Raw genomic sequence first — 22,359 nt, 5'->3', positions numbered from 1 at the left:
TTCATCGTCTGGACAAAAACAAGCGGTAAGAGGAGAACTGTCTCTCTGAACTGATGCTTTATTCAACACATCGAGATCATCAGCATATCGCTTTATATCGCCGAAACTCGACTGCAGCGGTGGAGCGGACGACGCAAAATAGTCCGCTTTTTCCCATCCAAACCGGATATGGTATATAAGATTAAAACGACTGAATAAATCCATTCCTGCATTCAAAAATACGTTTAAAATACGGCTGAAATCCATTTCTGGTTTTTAATTTGAATTAAATACAACATTTATTTTAAAAAAAAGTCAAATGAAGGATTGAAAGAAGAAATACATACTATTCTCAGAATAATCAAATAAAAATGATTATGAAAAGGCTGACATAAGATTTGGTATGTATAAACATTCTCCAGTTTATTTATGTTAATTGTAAATGTAATTTAATTTTTCAAATGTGGACATGTTATGATGAATGATTTATGACAATCAATGCAAATCAAATCAAATCAGCTTTTATTTATGTAGCACTTTTCCAACACATGTCACTCAAAATATAATCAAAATGTAAAAACAAAAAAGGACAAGACAAACAATGCAGACCCCCCCCCCCCCCATGCACACACACAAAGAGACACACAATACACACACCATGATGAAAAGAGTGATAAAATGATGGAATGTAGTGACCTGCCTTTGTCCTGAAGTGGGGAAACGATATTTTGGGGACATGTCCACATCAGTGACCCCCCACCCAAGTTCATGAAGAACACTACCACAGGACCCCCCAGATCAGATCAAAAGAGTCAACTGCAGGGACCCCGTTCACCAAGAAGGGTCAGTCAGTGATGTGGAGGATCCCTCAGAGGAAAAGACTAGAGTGTAATAAAATGGAAAAGGAATTAAATTAAAACATATTTAAAATATGAACAAGAAACAAAAAATTACATAAACCTTAATAGACATGTATAAAGCTGAGTGTAACTAAAAAAATAAAAATAAATAAATACAAATAAATAGTTATATATACATACACATGTAAAACTAGTAAAAAGAGAAAATAAATAATTAAAATATCAAATAAATTCCTAAAATAAAATGAAAAAGGCAGGTTTTGAGCCTTCCTTTAAAAACATGAACAGTCTCCTCATAAACACCTCAGAAGTGTAGACTTGATCTAAATGTCCAACACTGTTTGGTATTTGTCCCAACATAGCATCTTATCCATTATTATTATTATTATTGTTATTATCTTATGACGGAGATGCTTTAATTCTCTTCAGAACTATTTTGGCTACTCAGACTGACATTTCCAGACACTTTTACTGTAGAAAATTTGAGTTATTCATGTTTGAAATCCCAAATATTAAACATTTTCACAAAGTCCAATTGTCTTTTTCTGACAGAGATGCTCTGTTTGAGACGCTGTAGTTTAAGATCCTCGTCGTCTGCTAGCAGGTTTTCTTAGGCCTTGACCTGTGCCCTCTAGTCCTTGGTCCCACATAGCAATGGATTCCATTCCCAGTGTTCTAAATTCCAGTCAAAAAGGTCATCCTGACCATTCTCCAAATTAGTCCATGCTTTGTTATACAGCCACATTAAATAATTATTTCTGAGCTATTTATCTTAATATTGTAGGTATATTTTAATACTACAAATAAACATCAGACACCACAACAAACAGTAACTGCAAACACAAATAGTTTTCAATTATTTTAATCATTATTTCTTTTCTTTTAGAATCACAAACAAATTTGAAGTTACACTCAACAAAATGAAACATACTGTCAATGTTTTGGAGTCTGCAGACACAAACTGCAATTCCAGTCTCCAGTTCTTGCATTGTCCATTTGTGTTTCGTCCACTTGGAGACACCGCGCTTGGAACCAACGAGAATCTATGAAAGACAAAGAATTTAAGTGTCATTGTCAAGACGTGTGGATTATGTCATGTCAGCAGTAATGCGTATGCTTCACAAACATTGAGTTGCTACAATTTTGGGAGATTAAAGGTGTCATCTTTAATACAGACACACCTTCCTGTGACGTCATTTCCGGGTGAGCGTTATCTAGCACCAGTCGCGCTTGACTACTGTTCTCTTGTTTGGCTGACTACTATTGCTTACTCTAAGGGTTATCTGGGTTAATATTCACATCTAGCACCTTTTATTAGCGAATTCACCACTGTTAAACCGCTTGCTGTTCACTTTCTCATTTTGCTAAATAGACCACTTCTCTTTACCTAAACACCGCTAGCCTTAGCTTAGAACCTAGTATGGCCACCACCACTCCTTCCGCCTCTCCTCCTTTCTCCTGCCCCATGTGCCATATGTTTAGTGACGATCCTGCCTCCTTTAGTGAAGATAGCGGTAGGTGTGTTAAGTGTAGTCTTGTGTTAGACTTGGAGGCCAGGCTGGAGCAGTTAGAAGCGCGGCTCCGCACAGTGGAAGCTAAGCCGGCTAGCCAGGTCGTTACTCGTAGCGCGGGCCGCGCTACCAGGGCTAACTTAGCTAGCACCCCAGCGCCCTCCCAACAGCCGGGAGACAGTCAGGGGTTTGTACCGGTTGGGAGGAAACATAGTGCTAAACGCAAAAACTTAGAGCACCCGAGACTCCACGTTAGTAATAGGTTCTCCCCCCTCAGCGACACACCCGCTGAACCCTCAACTCTGGTTATCGGCTCTTCTGAAGTTAGAAACGTGGAGCTCCCAGCGGCTACAGTCAGGTGTTATCCGGGGGCCAGAGTTGGTGACATTGAGGGGAACCTTAGGATGTTAGCTCAGAGTAAGTCCAGGTTCCGTCGAGTCGTGATTCACGCAGGCGGTAATGATGCCCGACGGAGACAGTCAGAGGTGGTTAAGTTAAACGTAACTTCGGTGTGTAAACTGGCTAAGACGATGTCCGACACTGTAATTTTCTCTGGTCCCCTGCCGAACTTAGTCAGTGATGAAATGTACAGCCGCTTTTCATCATTTAACCGCTGGCTTTCTAGATGGTGCCCAGAAAACGGCGTTGGTTTTGTGGATAACTGGAGCGCGTTTTGGGGGAAGCCCGGTCTCATGCGGAGAGACGGCGTCCATCCCACCCGGGACGGTGCCGCTCTTCTTTCTAGAAACATTTCTGCTAGCCTTAGTCTGTTAACCTGACAATCCAGAGACGAGACCCGGGCGCAGAGCAGCAGTGTAAAACGCTCCTCTGAGCCTCCCTTAGGGTTAGTGCCGGTGCAAAACCCATGCAGGGAAAGTCAAGCAGGTCCTAGCTTTAGCTTATGTGCTGAAAGACAAATGAAAGGAGCGCGTCTTAGAAACCTCACAGTGACAGACAAGCAGAATTATGATGTCATTAAATGCGGTTTATTATCGGCACTACATCTGCCATGATGCATAAAGTGACTGTTTTAGCGGACAATGAGTCTCTCCTCTTAACGTCTTAAAACAACGAACACACATCAAACAGTTTTTGAATCTTTTGACTTAATTTTTATTCCATCTTTTAGAAAAAAAACAGCTGCAGCTTCCAGCTTTTTCTGCAACATTTATCACAAAAATGCAGGTGAGATTGCAGAGCGGCTGTAGATCAATACAGACTTAGCTTTTTCTTTTTTTTTATTTATTTATTTTTTTTGGATGCTGGTGTGCCGCGGGATTTTTGTCAAGGTTAAAGTGTGCCGTGGCTCAAAAAAGGTTGAAAAACACTGGTCTAGATTACTATAACCCTCTACCGTTTCAGTCATTTAGCTATCTTACACTCTCTTCCTTGAGTTAACAAACGTGTCATTTCTTTGTCTTTTGTCTCTAGTTTACTACAGTCTCTGGATCTTATGACAGCTTTCTTCAGAAATCATCCTGTTTAGACGTTAAGAACTAACGTTTTGATCTTCACATTTACTGCACATCGACTAATTTCATGCAACAAATTATTTCCTCTTCTTGCTTTTTTTGCTAAATGTTTTACTAGATTTATTAGAAAATAATGATCTAATTTTGTATTTGATGTATTCCCACTTGCTGCAAAAACTCTCAATGTTTTTACCATTCTCCATTTCTGAAATCGTTTTTTTAGTAAAGAACAATACTTTTAATTATTGAGCAAATCAGCGTTGAACTATTTCTGATTATTGACTTTAATATTATTTCATTGGTATTGCCATCAGTCATTGGAGCTTCACAGGTTAACCAGGTGAATCTATCTAGAGCTCCAGAAATGAGCCAGTGGTCTATTCTGGATTTAGCTGCATGGTTTGGGTTGAACCATGTGAAATCTCTCTTTCCTGGGTTTTGAACTGACAAATATCAATGAGAACATCATCTCTAATAAATGTTTCCATGACAGAGTTGTAGTGGGGGTTATCATATTTTGAAGGTGATGTCTTCCCCTTATACCATTACCTGGGTAAAAACTAGATTCTGATTGGCTGCTGGGAGTGGATTAAAAAGTAATAACACAGCCCTGAAAAAGTAGTTCTGTTCACTTATCTTAAATGTTCTACATCACAGCTGTAAACAAACAGTATCTTCATCATCTGGACAAAAACAAGCAGTTAGAGGTGAACCTTTTCTCTGATCTGATGCTTTATGTAACCCATGGTGATCATCAGCATAGATGTCGCCGTCCTTTGCCGCTGCAGTCGAGGTCCAAGCCGCTCCAACTAACAAACAGTCCTCTTTTTGTGAAAAAAGCTAACAAACTGAAAGACTAACAAGATAAAGGACTAAAAACTGGTTGAATGTTTATTCATTTTGTAAGTGACCATGGTATGAGTGGGAGAACGCCTTCAAAGTGTGCATTATCGGCACATTCATCCTTTCCAAGATGGAAAAAAGGATCATCAGGACTACCGTTACCCAGGGACCTTCACTGTCCCGCCTATGAGTGATGGTGTTACCTGGAAAACCAGCTGACCTGTTGGTTCCATGACTAAACATGTAGTGTCCACACGTTGGACCAAAGCTTTTCATCTGGATCACATGAATGTGTTTCTTGGAGTAGCAGACATCCAGTTTTCTGCCCTATATCCAGTCTCTAGACCCCTAACATTTAACAAAGAAAGTCAAACAGCTGAACAGAAAGAGTGAATCTAAAATGAACACTAGTGCAAAAAAATCCTCAGTCTTTGACCAATCTTTGACCCTCCGTGAAAGGGTGGGGGCCCTGGTAAAGCGTGCGCTTTCCCTCCCGCCGTGCCTGCTCCACCTGAGGCCACAGCTTTGCCCTCGCCTCCCTGTCCTCCATCGTCTCGGAGACGTCCTTCCAGATAATCTCTGACCATCTTCTGGGGGGGCAGCACCACCACGGCTCTGCTCCGTTGGCTTCTGTCTCCCCACTCTGTGCACGTCTACCGCGTCCTGGAGCTGGTTGACGTCTGCAGCCTGAAAGCTGGACCCCCAACCTTTGAGAGGATGAGGGCTGTTCTATGGGGTCAGAGTACGAAGGGCTCCACTCCAGTACTGCAGACCCCCCCAAAACACAACCATAGACTAGTAATGAGAATCAGCAGTAGTTATTATAACTATCAACTGATCGCTCACTTAGCAATAGTAATTATCTCTACAATGATTAACAGCAGTAACGACAAGAAAATCAGGGTAAACATGAAACATTGATTTATTTCTGGTTTTCTGCTCCAACATTTCAAAATCAGGAGAACACAGCTGTGTTGGTGGTACTCAAACATTTGTTAACCATAGAAATCATAAATCTTCTCATCAGAACACGTTTGTGGTCACTAAATGCATGAAAATTTAGCATTTTCAGCTTAATTCTGTTACTTTATCAACAGTCTCTGATTAGCTTGGAGGCTAAAGGCCTAACTGGCTTCTTCTTTATCCAAAAATGATGTGCAGCTCTAAACGAAGCTTCAGTGGCTTTTTGGGATTTCTTCACAGACATTAGTACATCTTGAAAAATACATATAAATTTTTAAAAGTATGAGAATCTGGGGATGTCAGCATTTACTACTCTGACACAGCGCGGCTATGAGGCGAATGCTACTAGCTGCTCTGCACAGCTTTTCCTTTGAGTTCCTCCACATATTTGGCTTTGCTTGGACGGTTACAGACTTCTTCTTCGTTCTCGTCTTTGGACTTCTTGCTGGCTGCTGGTTTATGTGGAGTCGTCGGAGCGGAACCGAAGTCTTTTCCTGTAGCCATGTTAGCTTGTTTAGCAGAGTCATTGTTGCTAGCCCATAGCAGCATTTCTTCTTCCTCGTGTGATTCTAGTTCGGTTGACCCTTTCCGACCATGTTCAGATGGTTTTTTTCTTCATAATAGTCGCCTTGGTGCGTTTTCTGGTGAAATTTACCTTTAAAAACCTTTAAATAAACCTTTAAAAATCCTAGAAAAAGTTTGACTAACTTTTTTTAAAATATAACTTTATTGTGCATCTGGAGCTGTACGTCACCAGAGACGCTGATTGGCCCTCAGCCCTGTCACTCAGAGCGTGAACCAATGGAGTTCAGCTAGGGGTCGAACAGGTAAAGGTGAGGACGGAAGCGGCTCTATTTAAAGTTGGGAAGAAGCGAGAGAAGATCTGTTTGTAAAATGGATGCACGTGGGAGAAGATCGCTCCAGATTTATGTTTGAAGAGACTTTCTTAAAAGAAAATGGCGTCGACGACGTTCCTGGGCATTATTTTGTTGTTAGTTTCTGCACAGGTGTTCATGTCAGGCGATCATTCAGGTAAGTTCTGGTATATATTCTTTAACCAAAACGTCGCTAGTCTAAAAAGTTTCACTGTCGCTTTTTCCGTGAATTTCTTAAATTTCCTGCCCGGTATAATAAACCCAACAGCAGCAGTGTCATAAAAATGGATGGACAGGCGATAATTCCACTGGTTTTTCTTCTTTTCACTGAAACGTGTTAGTGGTTCATTCCCGTGGCGCGTGACGTTAGTCCAGGTGAGGAAGAAACAGCTGCAGGAGGAGGAACAAAACCTTTTTCAGCGGGTCATAGAGACCCTAGATTCAACCTCTGACCGCATGTGAAGAAGTCGATGTTTTTATTTATTGAGTCGGTGAATCTGGACAGCACCTGTCGCGGCGGTGTGACGTAAGCAGCCTCCAAACGCAGTCCAGAAAAGAGGGCGTGTCCAAGTTGGGCAGGTGATCCGCCGCTCGGTGTTACGGACCATCGGTACTGGTCCGATGGTTCATATTGGAGCGGACTGGGCGGGGCTGTTAGCACCGTTCTAGCGCATCAGACGCTGATTGGCCCTCAGTCCGGTCGGGGGCGGGACTAATGGAGTCCAATGAAAGGAAACGGGGGGCTGGAGCAGGAAAGGGGGTATTTAGGGAGAGTTTGTCTGTGTTTGGTGGGAAACTGCAGGATGTGTTGAGCTCAGGTAAATTTTAATTCATTCTGTCAGGATGTTCTGGAATCTGTACTCCAAAATAAAAGCCTGGATTTCAAACTACAACTCCCATCTCACATGAATCCTTTAGGCAGCAGTTTGTCATCTTTCTACACATCTGGAAGCAAGAATCTGCATAAACCTGGATTGACATCAAACGTTACATCTCTTAAACAGATTTTCCAGATAATTGAGATTCTTTTTTAAAGTATAAATGTGTGTTTTTAAACACGCATCACATGTTGGAATAGTTCTCCAGATCAGTTGAAGTTGCTGGAATTTCAAGTTGTGTGTTTGTACGATTTTGATATTTGAGAGTACAATTAAATACACTATAAGGAAACTATATAAGGAAACAGTGACACACAAAATATACTGTATGACTTCTAATTTAGATTTATGAACACAAATCTGGTGACTATTTCTATGCTTATAAACAAAATACAATAAAATAATCTGAAAATGATCATAAATTCACTGAAGGTATTGAGTTCTCTTTAACTTCTGTTTTACAGTGAAGGACCTTCCAGTCGTGTTGGGAACCAGCGGCGTCCTCCGTCCAGATGATGCAGTAACGTCCATCATCAGCATAACATGGAGACATGACGGTCGTGTTGTTGCAAACTGGTTTGGAGGGAATCCAGAGTTTTACCTCCAATGTATCGGTGAGAACTTGGTAGATTTCCCATAATAAACCTTTTTTTTTCCAGCTTTGTTGAACATAGCTTTAACATACAAATTCCAATATCAAGGAATCAGACAGAACATCAGCAGTGGTAAACAAAGCCATCATTCCAAAATTATTGAATCACCTCAAGTACTAAACGCATCAGAGATGCATCAAAAATAGAACTTGATAAAAAAAAAAAAATAGAACTTGCTGATAGGAAAATAAACTATCTAAAATAAATATAAAAAAGAGAATACAAAAATAATAAAACAAAGTTTTCTTAAAGGAGGGGATACATATCAAACAAAAAAGCACAAATTGTATTTATAAAACTTGATCTTAAGTACCATAAAGTTGGGAGTTTTATTTGTTCTGCATTTATTTATGTAAAATTTGGATTGGAGAAGTAACAAATTAAAACTTTTTTCTACTTTTTATCATCATAATTTAAATACTGTAATTTCCAGACTATAAGCCGCTCCTTTTTTCCTGCGCTTGCAGCCCTGCGGCTTATTAAGTGACGCGGGTAATTTATGGATTAAATTGGCGGCTGCCATGACCGTACTTCCAGACTCAGAGCACGGTCTGAATACTCTATCCCACTCCAAGCACCAAGGCATTGAGTTTCCATCACACCTCTAAGCAGCCAAACAGCATGGACCTGACTTCAGGTCTTAGACACTTCAGTCATGGTTCAACAAAAAGAAAGAAGCATCCCAGAATCCTTTGGTGCCATTAGACCCATTGTGCAGGTGATCGCCACTACAATATGATGAAGCTTTCAAGTTAAAAGCAGCGTGGAAAAAATCCACCATCACCAACAGGTTTGGAAAAGCCGGTCAGCTGCTGACGGAGAGAACAGTGCAGATGGACCAGGAGTGAATTTACCTCTGAGTCATAGTGACACTAGTCCATCTATTAGCAGCTCCGTAATATACGACATGACCTTTTAAACGTACGTTTATTATTGTCATGTTATTGTAACCCGGGTGAGATACTGCGTTTAGTCTCCTCTCGCATCTCCTACGTGATGACATCATCACCCTGCATGCGTCGGTGCGTCATGTGACTCGGCTCGTGCAATCGAAACCCTTTAAAAACAGCTGTGGGTAGGTTGCCGGAAGAAGCGTGTGGGGAAGGCTCGGGTGTTTAGCTGGAGGTACGTTAACTGTTTTTTTCTTCGTCATTTCACTTTAAACATTCCGGAAACTAATGCAACTAACGTCGGCACACAGAAGCCAACTGCTGGCGCCGATTTGTCCGGAGACGAGCGAAACACGAAATTAAAAGAACAGAACTGGTCAGGTGATTAGTTTGGATGGTGAGCTACAGCCCAGGACCTAGAACCAAACCGGAACTCTGGACAATTAGTCCAGAGCACCCCATGAACTCCACCTGCTCTGGTCGGGCTGGTAGGAGGCTTATTCAGCCACCCTCTTTTCCTTCCCTTCAGTTCTCTTACGATTCAGTTACGCGGCCGTTCATATTTTCACTCTTACAATCCCCATCCTTCACTCAGGAGTACCCTCTGTTGGACACTTGGCCGTTGTAACAAACGATGAACTCTTGCAATGAACTATTGAGTCAAATCGTGAGAAACTGAACTTTCTTGGAGGAGGAAAAAGTATCATTTATAAGTGTGAATTAATTTTTCCTGTAAATATTGTACGGCCATTCTATGTGTCGGTGATTGCAATTGTTTCTTTCCTTTGTTTTTTTGTTCAATTACATGGTACCAACAAACGCAATTCAGCCTCAGCCTCTTTCTCCACTCCTAGAGTCGAACAGAGATCTTCTGATCTAGCCCGTGTCCATTAAATACCTACTGTGTGTGTTACAGATATTGATACACGTAAAGCTTACATTATGGTTATTATGAAGCGCCTGTTCGCTCATCATTTTATTTTTAATCTGTGTGGTCAGTGCTTTTTTCTTCCAGAACGGAGCTGGAAGAACGGTTAGGTGAAGGCTAACGGGCACTAACAACATTTAGCCTGGATGAACATGACTCGATGCAGGGAAAGCTGCAATCTGCAGCTTCGCTGCACGTAAATATGTGGGAATAACATCAGCCTTTAATTTGTCGGGACACGACTGGAAACACAAATCCTCATGGTCGTTTTAACGGTTTCTAAGGACTGAGCGGAATTTTGCATTGGAAAGCTCACAGCCTCCGTGTGAGCTGGAGACATGTTCTCCTGCTGCTCGTTCACATTGAGCTGCAGGACCGATGGCAGTCTGAAGGCTCCCACACGTAACAACGCATCCGCCCCTCATCCACAAAACGTTCAGTATTAAGTCCGATTGCTCTGCACAGACACGATTCGCTCCGTCCACCGGCGCAATGGGGACGAAGCGCTCCTCCCTGGAGCCGCCCTGGCCAGGGGTGTCGGAGAACATAGGAAGGGGAGACAAGGAGCGCGCAGGGGGAGCGCGGAGCGCAGAGGCGTCCGCGGAGCAACAGTGCTTGTTGTGGAAGGAAACTTCTGACGCACACGCGCCGCGCTGAGGCGCTGTATCGCGCTGAGGTGCGCGCTTTTCAGTCGCCGCTGCTTTATTTTACTAGTGTTTTTTTAACCAGCCCCGTTTGAACCATAACGCTGCCGCCACACAAGCGGAAGGAGAGCTGTTCCTTTTCACCCCTCCATGCACTGCTGCTACTTGCTCATTCTTAAACACGTACAACAGTGTGGCGAGCCGGGTTAGACCCGCCTTTAGCCCCTAAGACTGTAAATTTCCTCATCATAACTGAGGGATGTAATGTTGATTATATGGTTACTGTTTGTAATTTTATGTATGATACCTAGATGTCAATAAGTAAAAAAATTAAATTAAATTAAATTAAAAATACCATAACTGAGGAACTTGTGAACAGAATAGAGATCCATGCTGTTTGGCAGGTGTACTCAAATACATGATCCTGAGGCAAGGCTGTCCCCTCCCACAGTGTGCTAATGAATCAACTTACTCTGGGATTCAGGACATGATTTGTCAGGTTTACCATGTTGCCTATGATATGTGGTTTGTACTCTGACACGGCTTGTGTATGTACAAAAGACGTTAAACATGTGAAAAAGGGTGGGTGCGGCTTGTAATCGGGTGCGCTGTATAATCCGGACTTTACGGTATGTAAGGATTTGTTTGAAATTTATAATAATGTTACAGTTAAATTTGCTGTTTACAAAGCGTTCTAATTGGTTCCAAAATTCATGGTAAAATTTACAAAAGTAAAAAAGATGAAGAACTGATTCAGGGAAATCAATACAAAAACTACAATTATTTTCTATATTTGAGAATTTGGATATAACCATATTTGTGAGGTAAATGTTATGTAGAACGTTTTATGTACTTCTTTAACTTTGTTATTTTTGCAAAATGTATCTGGCAGTAGTCGTGTTTTTTCTGATTGATATCATTAAGAAGATTGTTCCAAAAGATTTTTCCTTTGGGTGTGACGTTTCTTTTTTCACTTAAGGTATTACGAATATATTTATTGTTGCACTTTTTATTGAGAATATCAATACCATTAATTATTAAAGGAGAGTCAAAATAATAAACCTTGACAGAGAGACTTTGGTGTCCTGTGATGTCACTTCCTGTCTACTTCATATGGAGCCCAGAAAAACCTTCAGTGTCAAAGAGGCGTTGGCATCCATGTGTGATACGTTTCAATGGGTTCACACCAGGGGTGTATTCCAGAAAGCAGGTTCTGCTAGCTCCCACGGTAAGTTTGAGGCTAAGGAGGTTGATAACCTCAGCTTTCTGTTCCAGAAATGGAGGTGTGTTTCAGGGTAGGTCAAGTTGCCATAGCAACTCATGCTCTGAACATAACCTGGTCTGGAGCAGGTTTAGTTGAAGGTTAGTTTGTTTTCAGAGAGGTGAAGCAGCATGGCGTGTCCATTTGAAGATGATTTAGTGGATGAAGAAGCTCAGATAATACTTTTTCCACCATGAGAGGGTGATAAGACCACATATGGATGTTGGAAAGAGAAACTTTATACTTTGATCTAACTTAATTATTTGCTTCAGTTAAGATAAATCATTTGTTTGTTAAGTCAGTTTAAAAATAACACATAGTTTTCAGACAGTTATTTCCCTTTCATTCAAATTAATTCAATGAAGTAGGTGGAACTTTGGTGCTGCTGTTAGATCGGCACTGCAAGGGATTGTGGGATACCATTCCCTTTGTCTGTCTGGACAGATTTGGGTTTAGTTGTGGGTTTTTGACCAAATGAGTTTAGTATTTTAGCTGTTTTGCCGTGTTTTGCCGAATTATTTTGTCCTACTGTGCTTCTGTCTCTGCACCATGAGTGAGAGGGAGGGAGAGGATGAGTTTATATAGCACCTCTACCGATTATTTGTGTAATGACAACGATGGATAATTCTTTAATGACTTTGAGCGCGACGTTCTTTTTTTGCTCGTCCTTTTTATTATAAAAATGATAATATCTGCCGGCTCATACTTAGACATATAAGAGTTCAAGAATTATAATTAATTAAGATGGAAAACATATTAATTGAATTGGAGTAATATGACATTTAGTTAGATAAATACATAAATTTGAGTTGTATAAAAAATTATTGAGTTTTATAGACGTAAGAAATTAGGTTGATTAAATTTAACTCAATTATTTGTTACCAACAGAAGTAATTTAAGTTGGCAAAATTGGATAAGTTATATATGTATGCGTCACAAGGAAAATGGAAATAAGATCAGAAACTTGTGCGTTTACTTTGTCTATTCTTCTACTACAAGCAGAAACTCTTTCTTTTGCTGATGATGCAGCCGTGTTACTTTTTTGATGGACGTATAATCTTCATACGCCGTCATTAAAATCTCAGACTCCGTCTCACTGAAGTGTAGCGCTCTCTTTTTTTCTCCACGCGTTTCCATGGTGACTCTGGAAATCGGTGATCTATTGAGAATGTCTTTATGTACCTGCTGTGCACGTGCGTTAACCCAGGGTTACCAAGTCCAGCGTAATTAGGCTAACTTATATCTGGTCTTTGGGAACCGACATACCCAGAGTAAGCAAGTTCAGGCGGATTTCAGCCAGAGTTCAGGGTTAAAGTCAGGCTAGTTTAAACATGCTTCCTGGAATACCCCCCAGGAGACGTCCAGATTCAGTTTGGGGTGATTCCATGATGGGAACAGCAAAGGCTGATGGGAAATGTAGTGAGGTTACCGCTCAGGGAAAGGTCAAAAGTGGGGAGGTGGCTCCCTCTGGTGGTCGTCTGATTTCTGACCACTCCATGTCATTCTGTTGTTTCACTGTCTAATGAAAGAATCTGTTTCAGTGAAATGTGATTGTTGGACTGACTTTAAGTCCATGCAGAAAACTAAACAAAAAATGAATTTAAAAGAGAACTAACCTTCAGTTGTTTCACTGTCTAGTGACAGAAAGAATCTGTTTTTGTCTGAAATGTAATGATTAGACTGACTGGAGAAGGAAAAGTTCAGTGTTGTAAATGTTTCCACATAAATCTCTGTCATTCTTCCAGGTCGCTGCAGCTTAAACACCACAACAGGAGAACTGACCATCAATCATGTGACACTGGAGGACAGAGGTGTTTACACACCAGAGATTAACGGGAGCGTCCTACCTGCTCTGGTTCTCTGTTCTAGTTCTAGTTAGTCTTTCTGGGACTCTGATGGATTTCTTCATCCGAACCAGTTTGGATTTGTTCTCTTTCCAGCTCCAGTCCCCAAACCCACCAATCCTGAGGAAACCAGCTTGAGCCTCAACTCTACGTTCAACAGAACGGATGTTTTCAAGACTCCTGATGACAGACGTGTAAATGGCACTGAGGTACAGAGACAACGTTTGACGTTTCTTCACAAACTTTAAAGTATTAAAAACAAAAACAGGTTTTCTCCAGAGAAAGTTTTGATGAAACTTTTGTCTGTAGGACTCAAAGGAGGAGACGTTTGTCAGCAGCCTGAACAATTCTGTTCTTCTGCCAAAGACTAATTCATCAAGTGTGTAGAAACCAGAGAATCACTGAAACCACTGAAACCCAGAACCAGTCAGTTCTGACTCGGGTTATTCTGTCTTCTGTTCTTGTAGGTGACACAAGTCATTACTATACTTACTATCTACTGACCGTTGGGCTCCCAGTTGGTCTGAGTGTTCTGATTGTGGTTGGACTGGTCTGGATTTTCTGCTGCAAAGGTCAGAAAATCTTTAGTTTTTTTCTCTTTTTAGAGCAAATCTGTGTCATTTATCTGAGTTTCTCTCATTCTTTTCAGTGTGTTAAATGACTTCAGAGCATCTCTTTCTCTGTCTGTGTTTTTGAACAGGTCATCAGAAGATTTCCAGGAATGAACCGAGGACGTCTGCAGGTGAGTCTTCTGTCATGAAATGAGAGTCTGTCTTTGAGCAGCAGCAGGAGCTTTGTCAGGCACACATTCTCCTTAAAGCTGCAACACAAACCCTTTTCCAGTCAAACGAGTCATGTGACCAACAACCAGATGCCACCGCCTGCTTTTGGCGCTGCACAGCGGGCGCCACCAGAGGTCCTGCAGCTTCACACGGTGGATCCAAAGTTGAGCCAGTCACCACAGCTCCTCTGGACAAGCACCAGAATGGTAGCCCCTCCCACTTTAACTGATTGGTCATGGCACCAGTCGGGGGTGCGGTCTGTCCTTGTTGGTTTGTGGTTCTACGGTTCACGTGTTGTGATGGTCTCCAGCATTTCTTTATTTTTTTTTATTATTTTATTTATTTATTCGTTTATTTAACAGGGACAGTGCACATTAAAAGCGTCACTGCAATGCGCCAGAATTAGCCCAAAGGCTATTTTTCATCCGTAGTCCCCGGACAGGTGTTAAAAATTGTCAACCTAAAAACCTAAAAACATCAATACATTAATTAAAAATATAGATTTACAATTAAATTATCATCTAAAATACATATACAATCCAGTTCAATGTGAACATGTTTGCTGTGATATGAGCCAGTTTTTTAGGTTCTTTTTAAACAGAGTGTATGTGGTGATGTGTCTTATGATGTGAGGGACAGAGTTCTATTCCTGTGCTGCTGTTACGGAGAAGGCGCTTTGGCTGAAGGCACTTCTCCTCAGAGGAACTATACAGTCTTGTTGACCCGACCCTCGAGTCATTCTTTGGGAGGATCTTATTTTAACAAACTGACTGAGTGGAGGGGATGATAGACCGTTAATGATTTTATAGAATAGGCATAGTTTTGTATACTTAATGAAATTCTCCCAGCTTAACAGTTTGTGTTTTTGTAAAGTGTCACAGTGATGATGTCTTATTGGTTTTTTTATCCAGTACTTTAACTGTTTGTTTGTAAAGTGACTCCAGAGGTTTTAATGCTGATTTGTTTGCCTGTGACCATGTAGTGAGGCAGTATGTCATGTGTGATAAAATCATTGCATGCATGAACATTGTGGCAGCTTGCAGTGACAAATTTGCCCTAATAAATCTAAAATTGGACAGGTTATACCTCACACGGTTACAAACTTTTTGAATTTGTGATTTAAAATTGAAAGTTGTATCAATTAGAATCCCAAAGTATTCTAACTTTTCAACAATGTCTATTTTCTTTCCTGCCACAAAAACATCAGCCAGAATATTTCTACGGTTTGTTTTGGAAAAGAACATTGCAACTGTTTTGTTTACATTGAGACATAGACTTGACTGCTCCAACCATTTTGCCACATGTCCCATCGTTTCAGTGAGCTTCTCTGCCACATCAGATGTGTTATTGCCATGTGAATAAATGACAGTATCATCAGCATACATCTGAGTGAAGGCATTTGAACAAACAGAGGGCAGATCATTGATGTAGAGTGAAAAAAGTAAAGGCCCTAGAATAGAACCTTGCGGGACACCTGTAGAGATAGGGAGAGGCGAGGAATGACAGTGATTTATCCTAACTGACTGGGATCTATTTGACAAATATGATTCTATCCATTTTATGGTACTAGAGGAGAAATTGAATTTGGTTAGTTTAGTCAGTAGCTTTTTATGATTTATAGTGTCAAATGCTTTTTTTAGATCAAGAAACACAGCCCCCACTACACCCCCCTTATCCAACAGCTGTTTTATGTTTTCTGTGAAAAAGCAGTTGGCTGTCTCTGTTGAGTGTAGAGCTCTAAAACCAAACTGCATTGGATGAAGAGAAAAGGATGTATTGTTGAGGTGTTCAATGATTTGTTGGGCAATAAGTTTTTCTGTGATCTTGGACACTGTGGGTATGATACTGATGGGCCTGTAATTTGAAAGCAACATGGAGTCCCCATTTTTGTAGATTGGAATCACAACTGATGACTTCCATGTGCTTGGAAATATGGATTCAGAGATGGGTTGATTGAGAATAGTGGTTAAGGGAGATGTTAAGGATGAGCAGAGTTCTTTGAGCACAAAAGTATCCATACCGAATATGTCTTTTGTTCTGCTTGACTTAAGAGACATGATTGTTTGTGCGACTTCAGTTTCAGTGACAGTCATTAAGTTAAGTATAGGTTCTGTCTTATTTATGGGACAAACATGCAAATCGTTAGCTTTAAAACGAGCAGCAATTAAGGAAACAGATTCAATGAAACCTCTGTTGAAGGCATCTGCAACTGTATCTGGATCATTAGTAGTTTGTCCATTTACCTTTATTTCTAAACCTTTTTTACATTTTGTGTCCTTTCCTTCAAGTTTTTTCAATTGGCTCCATGTTTTTTTGGAATCCCCTTTGGCATTCTTAATTATTGTCAAGAAAGAATCTGCCTTGGCCTTCCGTATGCTTTTTACCACTTTATTTCTCAATGTTGTAAATAGATATCTTGAACTATGAGATTTACTTTTGATTGCATTTTTCAGTGCTAAATCCCTCTCTTTCATCAATTTTGTAATCTCAGAGTTCATCCAGGGTAGCTGGTTTTTATTTTGTTTGATTTTGATTCTTGAACTGAAGCTTTTAATTATTTCTTTAAGTGTTTTTGTGAATAATTCACAGTCCCTTTCACAGTCAGTTTTCTTTATTATCTGATTCCAGTCGGTTTGATCAACAGCATTCTTAAAATCCTCCTTTATTTTTTTGGGGATCCCAATGAAGTCGTGTTCTGTGGCAGAGAAATTAAATCTTTTCTTTGATAGCTTTCTAACTACCAGGAGGAGATTATGGTCAGAGAGGCCAGCTAACATGTTGTATGTCTTAGTTATTCTTTCTGGACGGTTGCTAAAAAATAAATCTATCTGAGTGCTGCTTGAGGTGGTAATTCTGGTTGGGCCCTTAATTAATTGCACAAGATCAAATTTCTCAGTCACCCGCTTTAGATTTTTTCTTGCTGATGTATCCTCCCAATTTATATTAAAATCCCCCAAAATCACAATTTCCTTACTTAGGTTACAGTTTTTGAGTAGCCTTTCAAACTGTTCATAAAATGCACCATCTGATGAGGGGGGGGCGGTAAATCACAATAATTGTGAATGACATTTGTGGAGGAAGTATAATATTAAGGCCTAGGCATTCCAGTTCATGGGCATCAGGCCAAAAAATTTCCCTGCACTGAATACTGTCCTTAATATAAACCATGACTCCACCACCCTTTGCACCCTCCCTGTCTTTCCTGAACAGTTTGTAGCCCGGGATAGTAAGTGCTGCAGAGGGAGCATTTTCATGAAGCCAGCTCTCAGACAGACAGAGGTAATCAAGATTTGAATCAAGCAGTAAGTGTTTTATCTGTTCAGTTTTTGACATGATGCTTCTAATGTTTAAATGTCCACCTAAAATCCCTTTGGGCTTAGATCTAGAATCCCACACTATTTTTGAGTGACTGACAGTTCGAAAGAATGACCATTTCCGGTTTTTGGCGATCCCTGGATTCAGTTGCTTCCTGTTTACATCGTGCGTTGCCATGGTGACTGAGTGACCGTGGAATGAAGTTTGAGGAAAAGTTTGTTGTCGTTGCCAGTCTGGATCTTGTTTCTTGGTCCTATATAATATTGAGTTTGAAGCGCGCTGTTGAACCTTTGACTCCGAACTGCCGCGATGCTGCGATTCTCCGACACACACCCCGGGATCCCGCGCTGCCAGAAGCCTCCCGCCGCCGGACCACCCTGGCACCGCGCCTTCCAAGCCATCGCCCCTGGCTCCCCGGACAAGCAGCTCAAGCGCAGTTGTTGTTGGTGGCAGATGATTCAGCTGGTTAGCATGGCGTACCAAAGCACACGAGGGTGCAGAAGAGCATACCTGTAAGGTAGGAGCGATGCGTGTAGCCGCCGCTGCACGGTTAGCTTTTCCTGATGTCCCGGTGATCGGGCCTGGGCATGGGTGGATGTCCCCGGATAACATCAAGCAGATTGTAATGATAAGTCCGGTGGTAGATACAGATTTTGTTACCGCTGTTGGACGAGTCCGGTTGGTGATCTTGTAGAGTGACGGATAAACGAACGTCGCAGCCAGTGCGTGGGTCCCAAATCCAATACTGGTTTTCGCCATTACTAAATGTATTTGTTTACAGCTCACAGCCATATAATGTTTGGTCGAAATTGTTTAGAGAATGGAACAATCGAGCTCTGTTGTCCATTCTCCGTTGAGGTTCACTTAAAGGCTTTAACAAGTTTGAGAGTATACAGTAAATTAGGAGCGTCGTGATTACGCCTGTCCCTCCGGCCACCATCTCTCCTTCATATTGTAGCGACCCGGGGGTTGGCGCTGCCTTCAGCCCCAAAGGCTCATGGGAAGTGGGGAGCTTTAGGGTGAAACCTTGAGTCAGAGGGCTGGAAGCTGAAGTGACCCTCCATGCTGTTTGGGCTGTATGGTGTGCTTGAATAAACGGGCTTGATGCTCAAAAGGAGACATTGACTTCTTCCTGTTTATTTCTTCCTGAGACTGTCCGGGGTCGTGCGGTGTATGGGGCACGGACAGCTCTCCAATGAAGCCATCTACATAGCAGTCTGGCTTTTGCTTGCCCACTAAACTGAAGGTCCGGCTGGATCGTTACAATATTACTATTTCAGGTCCATCATTTATAGAGAAATGATCTGCTGGTACATAAACTAATAACTACTTACAGCATCCATCCAACATACATAGACATAGACATTGGAATGATTCTTAGCTTAGGGGGCTATCAAAAAGCTGACAGTTACATACGATATTTTGAAGTTCCATAGCAAGTTTGTTTTCCATGAAGTTTACAGATGAAAAAAAAAGAGGAGAGTTCTTTATGAAACGTAGAAAAAAAAGCTTTGATTTTAAGGAATGGACATTTATGTATATAGAATTTACCCATAATAATTACAACTGTTATGCCCCTGTCTAGGAGTTTGTAAATGGGAGTAACATAAAGGTAAAAAGAAAAACTAAATTCACCAATGACTCCAAAAACCTTCACCAGACCCAGACTGAAATTAAGCTGGGAATTTATTTACAATGACAACTCAAAAACATACAAAAATAACCAACCCAGATTACCAGGATCAATAAACTCTAACAATGTTTGTTCTAATGCTCTGCTGCTGCCAGCTGGAGGGGGAGGGGCTTCAACAGATGAGGTGGCAGTTTTTAAAGTCCTCAGCCAATCAGGTGGTCCGGACACGGTGGAATCTAATTGGCACTATAGAGGAGGGAAAAGAAAAGGAAAGACAGACACTCCCCAAAGAAAACATACAGAAAAACATACAAACAAAACAATAGTATGGCCACAGCCGTAACACCCCCCAACCTAAGAGAAAACTTCTGCCCCCCCAGAAGCCATCGCTTAGGTTGAGTGGATGCTGCATGAAAGAGCATCTGCTACCAAATTCTCAGCTCCCTTTTAGTGTTTACTATTAAGATTAAAGTCCTGAACCATCAGTGACCATCTCATTAGTCTCTGGTTCGAGTTTTGCATCCTGTTCAAAAAAACTAGAGGGTTGTGGTCAGAATAAACCGTAATCGGATGGGAATTAGAACCAATGTAAACTTCAAAGTGCTGGAGTGCCAGCAACAAAGAAAGAGCTTCTTTCTCAATTGTACTGTACCATATTTGATGAATGGTAAACTTCTTTGAAAAATAACAAAGGGGATGCTCAACACCATGTTCATCTTCCTGCAGCAGAACTGCCCCAGCACCACAATCACTGGCATCGACTTCTAACTTGAAGGGACGCTCAAAATCAGGAGCAGCCAGGACAGGGGCACTGCAAAGAAGAGCTCTGACAGAGTTAAATGCATTCTTGCATTCAGGTGACCAAACAAAAGATTTACGGACACTAGTCTGGCTTGTTAAGGGAGCCACAACATCTGCAAAGTTAAGGCAGAAACCTCTGTAGTACCCCACCATTCCTAAGAAACGTCGGAGTTCTTTGTGGTTCTGAGGAGCTGGAAAATCGAGGATAGCCTGAACTTTTGCAGTCAGAGGACGAATTTGACCCTGACCTACTTCTTTCCCCAAATAGGTTACAGTAGCTTTACCAAAATCACATTTGGCTAAGTTCAAGGGGAGCGAAGCTCTACTTAGCCGTTCAAAAACACCAGTCAAATGTTTTAAATATTCTTTCCAGGTTCTAGAATAGAGAACAATGTCATCAAGGTAGACTTCACAGTTCTTTACTCCTGAAAGAACTTTGTTCATGAGACATTGGAAAGTGGCGGGTGCATTTTTAGACCAAAAGGCATGACAGTGTACTGAAAAAATGATCAGGAGTAACGAAAGCAGATATTTCAGATGCACGAAGGGTCAATGGAACTTGCCAATAGCCTTTTAGCAGATCTAACTTGGTAACAAAACGTGCTGAACCAACTCGGTCCACACAATCTTCCATGCGTGGTAGAAGGTATGAGTCTGGTTTTCTGAAATCTGTGCAAAATCGAACGGTTTTGTCAGGCTTGGGTACAAGCAGACAGGGAGAACTCCAGGAACTGGAACCAGTTATAGCTAATCTGTTCTCCAACAGGTATTTAACTTCCTGTTGGAGCAGTGCGCGTTTGGTGGGGTTAACACGATAGGCATGTTGTTTGATCAGAAAATGTTCACCAACATCAATGTCGTGGGATATTGCAGAAGTACGGGAGGGATTATCTGAAAAAAGAGATATGTGCTTATGGATTAGTCTGTAAATGTCCTCCTGTGCAGACTTACTTGAACTTGAAGTTGAAGGAATTGAAGTTGTTGAAAAGTTGAAAGTTGAATGAATCAATGAAGTTAAGTTGAAGTGGCTAAGTTCAAGGGTTACTTGAACTCAAAATGCTAAATCATCCAGTATTCCTGAATTTTGAAGTCGAGAACATAACGGGACCTGTCTAAGACCGTCACTCTCTGGACTGTACTGAGATGGGGAACCTGTAGTGGACAGAGAAACAACAACTCCCACAGTACGGTCCACATAAGGCTTCAACATGTTAATGTGGCACACTCTGGATTTCCTGCGTCTGTCTGGAGGGCTCACAACATAATCAGTTCCACTGAGTTTTTCTTGGATCATGTATGGTCCACTAAATTTTGCCTGGAGACCTGAACCAGGAACAGGGAGAAAGGTGAGAACTTTATCTCCAATGTCAAAATGTCTTTGCACAACCTTCTGATCAAATGTTCTTTTCATTTTTTTCTGTGACACAGACAGACAGATTGCTGCGAGCCACTTCACAAGCTCGATGCAACTTTTCCCTGAAAGAACTAACATAATCTAACACATTTTGTTTGGCATCACAAGAATCAGACAGAATGTTTCAAACGTTTCAAAGGACCAGTGTGACCAAACACGAGCTCTGCTGGGCTGAATCCAGTGGATTCCTGAACACTCTCTCGGGTGGCTAACATCAAAAAAGGCAGACCTTCATCCCACTCTCTACTAGAGTCTAAGCAGAATTTCTTCAACATATTTTTCAATGTTTGGTGGAATCTTTCCAGTGCGCCCTGTGACTGTGGATGATAAGCACTTGACAACCTATGTTTAATGGAAAGTGAGTTAATAACCTGTCCAAAGAGCTTTGAAGTGAAATTTGACCCTTGATCAGACTGTATGGATTGTGGAAACCAAATGTGGAGAAGAAGTTAACCAGAGCTTTAATTATAGCTTTGGCTCTTAGTGTGCGCAAGGGAATTGCTTCTGTTGCAGCACACATCAGGGTCAGAAGGTACTGATGCCCTGATTTGGTTTTAGGTAGTGGACCCACACAGTCTAGGATGGGATGTTCAAACGGTTCACCTATTGCAGGAATTGGGTGCAAAGGTTCAGGTGGAACAACCTGGTTTGGTTTTCCACTCATCTGACAAATGTGACATGAACGACAATATTTAGTCACATCAGATTTCAAGCCCGGCCAAAAAAAATGACGCAAAATGAGATGGTATGTTTTCTTCACCCCCAAATGACCAGATTGTCCACCATGGGCTAGGCTGAGAATCTGGCACCGAT

The 22,359-nt window shown here is 41.3% G+C and overlaps 1 protein-coding gene and 1 long non-coding RNA gene across 6 annotated transcripts in view; one reads left to right on the top strand and one right to left on the bottom strand.

Annotated features, from left to right (window-relative positions):
* LOC144989566 (uncharacterized) overlaps positions 1 to 22,359 on the bottom strand; it is a 368,718-nt gene that overhangs the window by 213,923 nt on the left and 132,436 nt on the right. The window lies entirely within an intron of this gene.
* Positions 10 to 19,418, top strand: LOC144989369 (uncharacterized). Of its 5 annotated transcripts, none has more exons than XR_013653519.1 (7): positions 10 to 25; positions 7,846 to 7,995; positions 13,503 to 13,619; positions 13,698 to 13,810; positions 13,911 to 13,980; positions 14,069 to 14,173; positions 14,302 to 19,418. XR_013653519.1 is itself a non-coding variant. In XM_078941701.1 (7 exons), the coding sequence occupies exons 1-7, from the start codon at positions 6,585 to 6,587 to the stop codon at positions 14,364 to 14,366; spliced, it is 639 nt and encodes a 212-aa protein (XP_078797827.1). In that variant the 5' UTR covers positions 5,882 to 6,584; the 3' UTR covers positions 14,367 to 19,418. The 5 variants fall into 5 exon arrangements, 4 of the variants coding, with proteins under 4 accessions (XP_078797827.1, XP_078797822.1, XP_078797820.1 ...); XM_078941701.1 differs by lacking the exon at positions 10 to 25 and adding an exon at positions 5,882 to 6,660 and having other exon boundaries at positions 13,503 to 13,568; positions 13,704 to 13,810; XM_078941696.1 differs by lacking the exon at positions 10 to 25 and adding an exon at positions 5,882 to 6,660 and having other exon boundaries at positions 13,503 to 13,568.

The sequence above is a fragment of the Oryzias latipes genome, chromosome 2 (assembly GCF_053564925.1).
Source record: "Oryzias latipes strain Hd-rR chromosome 2, Olatipes_Hd-rR_3.1".
Classification (NCBI taxonomy): domain Eukaryota; kingdom Metazoa; phylum Chordata; class Actinopteri; order Beloniformes; family Adrianichthyidae; genus Oryzias; species Oryzias latipes.
This window is presented reverse-complemented; position numbering and strand designations above follow the sequence as displayed.

Bases quoted from the DNA above. Each gene is read 5' to 3' on its own strand.
- LOC144989369 (XM_078941685.1), top strand. From the start codon at position 6,585: ATGGCGTCGACGACGTTCCTGGGCATTATTTTGTTGTTAGTTTCTGCA. The intron at 13,620-13,697 runs GTTCTAGTTCTA...TTCTCTTTCCAG, and splicing joins CCTACCTGCTCTGGTTCTCT to CTCCAGTCCCCAAACCCACC. The intron at 13,981-14,068 runs GTGTGTAGAAAC...CTGTTCTTGTAG, and splicing joins GCCAAAGACTAATTCATCAA to GTGACACAAGTCATTACTAT.